Source organism: Leuciscus leuciscus (genome assembly GCF_965113295.1).
Source record: "Leuciscus leuciscus genome assembly, chromosome: 20".
In the NCBI taxonomy this organism is placed as follows: Eukaryota; Metazoa; Chordata; class Actinopteri; order Cypriniformes; family Leuciscidae; genus Leuciscus; species Leuciscus leuciscus.
In genome coordinates this window covers 27,261,138-27,271,355 of record NC_138744.1, presented here as the reverse complement: position 1 = coordinate 27,271,355, position 10,218 = coordinate 27,261,138, and the positions used below count along the sequence as shown (strand labels likewise).

General features: G+C 36.1%; 1 protein-coding gene across 3 annotated transcripts in view; it reads right to left on the bottom strand.

Moving 5' to 3' along the window:
- The window catches only part of ddc (dopa decarboxylase), a 229,050-nt gene extending 219,225 nt beyond the window's left edge, over positions 1-9,825 (bottom strand). For 2 of the 3 annotated variants that reach the window (XR_014200730.1, XM_082150389.1), the window contains exons 1-2: positions 9,249-9,436; positions 2,901-3,109 (exon numbers count right to left, since the gene is read on the bottom strand). Coding sequence is in view for 2 of the 3 variants with exons in the window: in XM_082150389.1 (XP_082006515.1) it covers positions 2,901-3,101 (201 nt within the window). In the remaining variant the exon portion in view is untranslated. Of the gene's footprint in view, positions 1-2,900; positions 3,128-9,248 lie in introns of all 3 variants that reach the window. The other variant, XM_082150390.1, reaches the window with a different exon arrangement.
- Positions 9,826-10,218: the final 393 nt, after the last annotated feature.

The following is a 10,218-nucleotide window of genomic DNA, read 5'->3' as shown; positions in this document are numbered from 1 at the left end:
GCTGTGATCTGTCATATTTAGTTTGGTTGCTTTGTTGTTGTTCACCTTTACTATTTTGAACATGGATTATGACTTCAGAAATAGTGACATTTGGGTTTTTCTCTTAGAAAGTTAAAGGTTAGGTGAAATTATGAAGGCTAGATGAAATTATTCCATGTGTTTTAGAGGAGAGAGCTTGAGGCACTGTGCGTCTGTCTCTCTCTTGCAGGATTTTCCTATTGTGAGTCATTCATTAGCTCCAGCACACACTTTTAAGCAGGCATTAAAACAGGACTTCTGAAAGGGAAAATTGGTCTAAGTGGACACATTGGGAAGGTTAACACCTTTAACTGAATTAAAATGTTAGTTTTTTCCCTCTGAGCTATGAAATTAAGGTGTGGGGGAGGCTTTTCTTTGACCCCAGGTCAGAGTTTAAAGGTCCCATGACATGCTACTTTTTGTAGGCTTTAATATAGGCCTTAGTGGTCCCTAGTACTGTATCTGAAATCTCTTTACAAAAATTCTGCCTCGGTGCAGAATTATAGCCACTACAAGCCAGTCCCAGAATGAGCTTCCTTCAGACGGGCCGTTTCGGTGTCTGTAGCTTTAAATACTGTGGAGGAGGAGAAAGGCGGCGCAAGGTGGAGGGTGGGTGTGGCCTTGACCATCTTGCGCAACGGTACCGTGGCGTGCATGTTTACGTTGGATATAGCAATGGCACGAAGACACGCAGTCTTTCAAGCATTTCAGTTTGAACCAGAATCTGATCCAGATGGAGAAGCAACGGATGAAGAAGTTGCAACTCAGCGGCTCCAGCAGGACGTTTCCGAATGGTTAGTTTAAAATATTATGTCTGGATACGGTACTTTATTCGGATGGTTTACAGTTATTATCATGTAGCTAACGCTAACCTACTGTTGCCTTTTCATGAGAGATCTGTAACGTCTGTAATTTATCTTATTACAATTACATCAAGCTCTGCGATCTTGAAATGCGGATATCGCGCGCGCCATATAATAATAATAATACATTTTATTTGTAATGCACTTTACATTTCAGCGAAATCTCAAAGTGCTAGGTTTTCCAAGTTACTTAAGTAACCAACAGGAAAACGGTTATCCAAATAACAAAGACGTGTACAACACTCGCGTTACAGTGTGTGTATTCATACACATAAACTGCATAGCTAATGTTACAGCCACATTCTACGTGTAAAATCTAGGTAACCATAAACAGTAAAGCAACACACTTATATATCATTAGTTGACTTACTTGTCCGAGGTGTGTAGCTGAGCCAAAGAGAGTGATCCAGACTTTAGTTTCAGACGTTCAGCAAGCCCAGCTCTGTATTGACCCTTCGGTGTTCATTTGTACATCCAATTATTGAGCAATTGTTATGCTTCGCTCGCTCAAAAGCCATGATATCTCTCGTGGACAAACTAAAATCGCGCGCGCGCATTTTCTCATGGGTGGAAAATATTCTCTGGGCGGGCAAAGCAGAGACAGGGGAGGTAACATTTCCTCCTTATGACGTCATAAGGAGGAGATTCAAGATCAGCGCGTATGAGCCTCCATTTTCTCAAAGGCAGAGAAAGATAGCAAAAGCTCGATTTACACCGATTGAAATTTTTAGAAACTTGGGGACCATATACAGGCTAGGGGAACTCATATTAATGTTAAAAAACCTCAGAAAGTGAAAATTTCATGTCATGGGACCTTTAATGATTCATTTCCTTACTATCAGATTACCAGCCACAAAAAAGGTGGACTTTGAGTAGGCTATGTCTAAGGAAGGAAAACTTTGAGGGTTTCTCAATATGGCCACTGGCCCATAAAACAAAATACAGTGTATCTTTATCTGTACAAGACGAATCACACAGATGTTACATCATCGGCATAGTGAATAACATAACTCCATCATCTTATCTGTTTAATACTTGGTAGACTATCAGTTTAAATGGTGGACATAATGTCAGTAAGTGAAATATACACAACTTTAGATAAAAGATGGCAAAGGTTCATTCCAATCTTAAAAAAATAAAACCATCAAAGATTAAAAAGACTGATTCAACTAGATGTTACAAGAGCTCTGTGTCTATAACTAGAATGTTTAGACAAATGTTTTTTGTTTTTTTCTAGCAACAACTTTTCTTTTTTGTTGTTGTTAATTTTGCTTTCTAAAATAAAATTTCAATGATTATATTTTTGCTATAGTTGTTGACTAAGCTAAGCATATGAACACAAAACAACATAACATACATTCAGGAAATTGTATACTGTATAATAAATGTAGAACTGAAATGATCATTTTGCATAGTTTTTACAAACGTTTGATAAATTAAATGCCTACACTTTATTTTAAGGTGTCCTTGTTACAGTGTAGCAATACATTTAAGTACTAAGAAATATTAACTAACAGTGGGTACTTACTATAGGATTAGGATTAGGTTAGTTGCATGTAATTATACATAGTTTGTATGTATACATTGTATGTAGCGTAACAAGGACACTGTAAAATGAAGTGTTACCAATTAAATTTAAATTACTGATTATTTACAATGAAATAATTATAATTTAAAAAATAATTATTTGATTTTTGTGTTATATATTTAATACATTTTGTTTCATAGTTTTTTCCTTTAACAAATTTTCTGTTAAATAGATACAAATATTATTAATAGAAAACACATTTTAAATACAGATATTTTGCATATTCACTTTAGTATTTTATAAAAAGGTATTTTTCTCTAATCAGTGTCTATGATGTAGGCTACCCCATACGGAAGTCAATGTGGACCAGAAACCGTTTGGTTACCGACATTCTTTAAAATATCTTCTTTTGTGTTCAGAATTCTCATTTTTGGGTGAACTATCCCTTTAAGACAGTAAAACGATGTCAGAGCTGGTTAACACTGACTCACCCCTGGCATGATCACCCTCTCTATGTCTTTGACCACATCCTCATAGTTCTCTGCCTCCTCCGGCGCCTCCTCGGGAATCAATGGCCTTAGATATCCAGGTTCCACATCAGGGTAAACTTGCCTCTTCTCAATGTTCTCTACATAATCTGCCACATAGTCCACCATCTCCTTCCCGCGTCTCCGGAACTCTGCAGCGTCCATCGTTTTGGCTGAAAGAGGAGTAGAGTCTTTCAGTGGGAAGAATGAAAGTCAATCTGATGTATACTATAAGTTCCTTCTCAATGTCCTCAAATGAGGAGAGCTGTAATTATATTAGTGTGATTGAGACTGTTTTCATGGACAACATGATTCTTAGTATCTTAACCGGAAAACTAGCCAAAGGCCACATGTTCAAGACCAGAAATGTAATTATAGCAGTTATTTTATTTTTTTATTTTTTTATTGTTTCAACTTAGATGCCTAGGTAATATTTTTATATATATATATATATATATATATATATATATATATATATATATATATATATATAAACCTTGTGAAATAATGGATGGACCTCATGCAGAGTGCACAAATTAATTCTATTTGTGTGAATATGAAAAAAGGGAATATTTTATTTTACAGTCCTGTTTCCCATGTACATACTATGTACTTATAGTAAATGCAATAACTGGGAAATAACTAGGTACTAACCCTGAACCTTCCCCTAAGCCTAACCTTAACCCATGTAGTTACCTTATACTTTCTTAGGTAAGTACAATGTAAGTACACTTAAGTGCACGTACTGTAAAATAAAGTGCAACCAAAATGTATGTTAAAACATAATCAACCATCATCCCTGCACATGAGTAGCAATATTTGCTGATAAGAACATCACAGGTTGCCAAATACATACTATAAAAAATGAACAATGTGAACTTTCCAAACTAAATTTTAACAGTGTGCTGGCATAGCTAATAGCTAAAATGTATGACACTGATTTTCCTCACACAATCACACATAGGCTATTGGTTAAATTTGACCATAAATTGCAAATATAATAGAAAGAAACTACAGTATGTCAGTAAAAGCATTGTTTTAAAATAGTTCTGGCTGTATCAGCAGGGTTGGTGACAGTGACTACTACTAATTATTTGTATGGCTGTTATCTCTTCACCCTAATCCACATAATACAAATGGATTGAGAAGTGTCAGTGTGTGTGTGTGTGTGTGTGTGTGTATGCAAGTGATGACTCATCCAGAAGGTGGCTAGTCGTTTTGATTACCTACTAGTAAGTACTATTAGTTGTTCATATTTGCACACATGTACAAATATAAATTAGCTATTTGAGGAAATATCATGGACTTACATTGACAAACCCTAACCCTATCCCTAAAAGGATTTTATTAGGGGTTCAAGCACGAAGTGCTGAAACCCTATTGTAATTGTGCTGATTTTTATTATTATTTTTCTTCCGCCGTAAAACGCATCGTGCAGCCCAAACCGTAAGAGCTGGAACCTTGAAACTTTGCCAGATGGTAGTACAAAAATCGAGGAGAGGTTCAGAGAGTATGACCCCGATTGGCCCATAGGTGGCGCTATAGCGACCAAAAGCGCGAAACTGGTCATAACTCCTAGACCATATGTCGTAGACTCAAGTGTCTTATATCAATGGAAAGCTGGACTCCTGAAGAAAAAAACGTATATCTCCGATTTCATTTCCGGTATGCAAATTTTTCAGCCATTTTGAATTTTGTCAGAAAACTACTTTTGCGAACTAGTCCTAGGTTTTTCGCCCGATCGGAACCAAACCAGTGTAGAATTGTTCTCTGGAGTCTGAATATCAATAATTATCGAAAAAAAGTAGAAATTTCGATTCACGGTCGCTAGGGGGCGCAAAATTAACGTTGTGGGAGGAGCCTATTTTACTAAAACGGCTATAACTCCAGAAGTAAATGAGGTATCTTCACCAGACTCAGTACACACGTGTAAGAGATCAATCTGAGGTCACAGTAAAAAAATCGAGGCGATTTGCCACATGGTGGCGCTATAACATGAAAAAAACATAAAACAGACTATAACCACCTGACCGTTAGTCCGATTGACTTGAAAATTGGTATGCAGTGTCTTGGTCCAAGGTGCCATGTATGTCTATGAGGACATTGGTGTATCTCGAAAAACATGGCCGCCATCGGCCAATGAATTTGAGCACCTATTAGACAAGGTTAACGGAGGCCGATCGGAACGAAACTCGATGGGCATGTTCGACTCATGGCCCTAGAGGTCTGTAAGAATTTTGAAAGAAATCGGCCACTAGTTGGCGCTAACGAGTTTTATGGCTCTGTAACCACGTGGTGTTACACTTATCGTCACAAAATGCATATCATTTGATAGATCTGCTCATGCTGAACAACTTTGCCTCAAGAACCATTGCTGTCAATCAAAACGTTCATTAAATATTTGTAATTATGTTAAAAACCTACTTTTGCGAACTAGTCCTAGGTTTTTCGCCCGATCAGAACCAAACGAGTCTAGGACAATTCTATGGACTCTTTAGATCAATAATTATCAAAAAAAAGTTGAACTTTTGCATTTTTCGCATGGGTATATTGGGTCATAAAGAAAATGGGCGTGGCAAAATGCACTAAAAAGCCTATAAATCCTAAACGAAAACTCAGAACTTCACAAAAATTGATGAGCATATGTGACATAACATCATTAACAAGCATGCAACATTTTATGGAGATCGGACCATAGGTGGCGCTATAACTGTTAAAAGGCTTTAAAACCATATATTTCCTATGGTAAATTGCCTGTATTGGCTGTAAATAGTGTTTTCCATCTATGAACATATAATGTTCATATAATAATGTTCAAAACCAGTGCAGTGCAATTCTCTGGACTCTCTAGATAAATAATTATCAGAAAAAGTATAACTTCTTCATTTGGATGGCTATAATAGGGTCACTTCAATACGTAGCCTTAAAATGAATACCATGACATATTAAGCCAATAAGTGGTATTTTACTGCCCCCTGCTGTCATTTCATCATACTACTCCGTAATATTGTTATATAATTCATATTTAGACTTTATAAAATCATTATTTTAACATTTAACATGAAAACGAAAGTAAAACGGCATTTAGGCCACGCCCCCCAGTACAAATTCACTCATAACTTGAAAACGGAAAGTCGTTTCGTGCTCAAATTTTGATGGTAAGGTCCTCTCCACGCTCTTGATCGAAACGTGTCATCGCGGGCCTCGGGAGCGCGCCCCCCCGCGCATCGCAAGCCCGCGGACCCCCGACTTTGAACGACCGCAACTCCCGACCCAAACCACCCCGAACCTTGTGTGAGAGCTCGTTGGAAAGGGCCCGTTCTCTGCTAGCTTCGATTCAAATGTGGTGTAATTTGCCCTGGGCATTCCCGAGATATAAGTGAAAAACCAAATTCCCATTCATTCATTCAAACACTTCAACTGTAAGATGGAGGCTGCAATTCCACTGTTGTCAACTAGAGGGAGCAGCAGTATTAGATATAGTATTAATCTTTTTATCAGCTTTCAGCTTTGGCCAACAAACAAATGGTTAAAGCTATTTTTTTTAAATTATTATTGGACTGATAATATAGATCACAATGAAATATATGAAATGGTTAGACCATTAAAATATTTTTTCACAATAACACATCCTAAAGACATTGAAAACATATTTGTATCTGTGTGTGTGGATGTGTTTGTGTTTGTGTGTGTGTCTGTGTGTGTAAGCATGCTTAATGGAAAGAACATGGAGAAACTGCTTTGTTTTACTGGTGGATAAAAAAGTCTTTCAAATGAAAGTGAGTCAATTAGTGGTCTTCTACTGCCCTCTGCAGGACATTCTACTTAATAAAATATTTTCATCTGTGCTTTTGCATTAGTTTTTGGACTATATCAAATTACTTGCATGAAAATCACCTATTATAACAGTCATGTTTTGTCAAAGTTTATCACTTCATTTTTACTGAGCTCTCAGTTTGAACAATTCTGCCTCTCAGTGATTAATTTGAAATCTGAAAATGGTGTTATACAGAGGAGATTTGCAATTATCATTTTGTTACCTATCTTTTATTTTAAATATCTCCATCTACAACAAAATGTGTGTGCATGTGTGTGTTCAAGCATGGTTAGTGTATTAAGTATTATTGTTTAAGTATTATTGTTTTCATTTACATTTTAACCACCAGAAGAAGAACACTCATTGGTTCATTCTGCTCACTAAAATATTATTTTTAAATTTTTTTTCCATTTGAAATATTGTTTAAACTTAATAAAATCATTAAAATAACATTTCAAATCATATTTTGTCTGTTTATAAATCCCACAGACTCACATTGGCTGCAATACTAATGTTTTTGTAAGACACAGACCTGATAGTCTAATCTGTGTGTATTGTGCATATATTATTGATATTATTACTATTGCAAATCATGTTATTGTAACTCATATCTTAATAGAATATTATTTGTAATTTTAATTCTTTATTTCTTAATTGTTTTTTTATGATTACTACAGATATTATCACCAAAGATATCAATTACACCTTCAATTTTAGTATTGATACGCTGCACACACAGCACAATCACACACTCACTAATGCATTCAAATAAATGTAATCTTACTGTGCTACTTTATTTGTACATGATTAGAATGAACAGAAATCTAAGAATATTTTTCTTCTTTTGTTAAAGCCATTTCAGACTCCAAGTAAGCATTATATTACTAATCATCTATTTTAAAGGTGCCATACAGTTGAAAACTGTATTTATCTTGGCATAGTTGAATGATAAGAGTTCTGGACATGGAACTGACATACCGTGAGCCTCAAACACCATTGTTTCCTCCTTCATGTGTAAATCTCCTGTTTGCAAAAGACCGCTGAAAAATGAGTGAATCCCACCATAACACCGACTGTGACGTTGGAGTCAGGATCATTAATATTTATACCCCCCAAATTTGCATTTTCCAGTCCATGTTCTAGGCCAGGCAGTGTTAATGTAGACCTGCACAGCCGAATCAGCAGAAGATCTGCAGGTATTGTGAAGAAGCAAGCAAGGACAATAGTGAAAATGGCAGATCATGGATATAAATGTTATGTCTGAGGCTGTGCTGCGGATTTGAGAACTTTTCATTCCTTTCCCACAAAAGAGAACTGTCAACAGGCATGGTTGATGTTTACAACAGGATACCTCACCATTTTAATTCAAAGCTGTTAGTTTGCTCTTAACGGAGGCCGATCAGAACGAAACTAGGTGGGCATGTTCGACTCGTGGCCCTAGAGGTCTGTAAGAATTTTGAAAAATCAGCCACTAGTTGACGCTAACAGGTTTTACGGCTATGTAATCACGTGATGCATATCATTTGATAGATCTCCTCATACTGAACAACTTTGCCTCAAGAACTACTGCTGTCAATCAATTTGTTCATTAAATACTTGCGATTATGTTAAAAACCTACTTTTGCGAACTAGTCCTAGGTTTTTCGCCCGATCGGAAATATACCAGTACAGTACAATTCTCTGGAAGCTCTAGATTATTAATTATATAAAAAACTTTAACTTTACCCATTGGGTAGCCATAACAGGATCATTTAGAAAATGGGTATGGCAAAAAACACTCAAAAGCCTGTAAATCCTAAACAAAAACTCAGACAACTCACTAAACTGCCTTATGTGCTTAAAGACCCTAAATGCTTGAACCCCGCTAAATGCTGCTTGCAGCTTTAATTTTATTTATTTTTGTATTTTGCAAGCATTTTTACTATACATTACATGATGCCCTAAATGAAAATTAAAGCTAATTCAACTTAAGAATACTTCTGAAAACAAACAAACCAGCAATTGCAAAGAAGCATTTTTGGATCAGTCATTATCATAATGTTCTTAAAACAATTTTGAGGAAAGAAAACTTGCATTTAAAAGCTTAAATTAATAATCAGTCTGATTTTGATTTGTAAAGCTACAAGCATCTCAGTAAACACTTTATGGGTTATCAAGTGCAGATATCTTTATGACATGTCATGCTGCACTGAAGTAGGTGTTGTAAAAATGGAGTAAAAACTAAAGTCTGCTGACATTTGCCTTATTAGATTTAACTGGCAAGGTGACATTTGTTTAAATGAATATTAAACTCAACATCCTTTATAATAAGAAACAAAATGCAGAAAGAGAAAGTAAAAACAATCCACCTCAGTAGTTATGCATGTTATCAGCCTGACAAAATCCCATAATAGTCCTGTATCTGGACCTTGTACCTGGACGGTGTTCTAAACGCTCAACAAGTGTTGTGCTCATAATAACTCTCTCTTCCCTCTAATAGCTTTCATTGTACTTACAGTGTCAGGCAAAAAAGAAGAGATGTCCCACTCGTCGGTCCTTACACGCTTTCTGTTTGTTTTAAACACACATATATAAACACACACACACTGAGAGAGAGCAAAGCAGAGTGATGTGGAACAGCAGGGAAGCCTGGGGGTTTATCAGCCCTGCCACCGTTCAGACGGCCAATCAGAATGAGGCTTTCATTCAGAGCAGCGCGCACAGGCAGGGCAAAAGGAGCTGATTCATAAGGAGTTAATGAGAACCTGTTCACTTTCCACAAACATTAATACAATTACAGACATACAGACCAATACAAGTCATACATAAAAAAATGCAACCACCCTCTGTAGTGTACAGTGCAGACCATTATATCACTCTGAATAATCAAATTATTACAATAATGGCATATAGAAATTGAGAAAAAAGGTTTACGTACGATATCATATGTAAGATCTGTCGTGGAAATTCTTAATACGAATACAACCTACTTAATCTGAATTCTTCACCACGGACAATTTAAACAACTTCCAGTTGCCCACGGCCGGGAGATCACTGGACACAACAACCAAGTGAGTCTTCTGAATAGAAAGATACATGTACATTTTAATCATACAGTTGAGTAAAAATCAATGTCACTCACGTCTTCTTCGCTGTGATTTGTTCTGGTGATTGGTTTGTAATGATCTAAGCTAATAATATGACTGTTAGTTACACTGTTAAAAATTACCTGTAAATTTTACAGTAAAATGCTGGCAGCAGGGTTGCCAGCCAGTTACTGTATTTTTTACTGTAGCGTTTCGGTAATTTAATTTACAGAATTTTACTGTATTCTCTGATTACAGTAAATAACTATTTTTTAATTATTGTTGTTTTTTTTTTACAGTAAGCTACAGAATCTCTGTATTTGCTATATCTAGAGGAAGTATGTAAAATGCAGTATATGCAACATATTTTTCTGATTTCTGAATATTAATGACTGGCAGC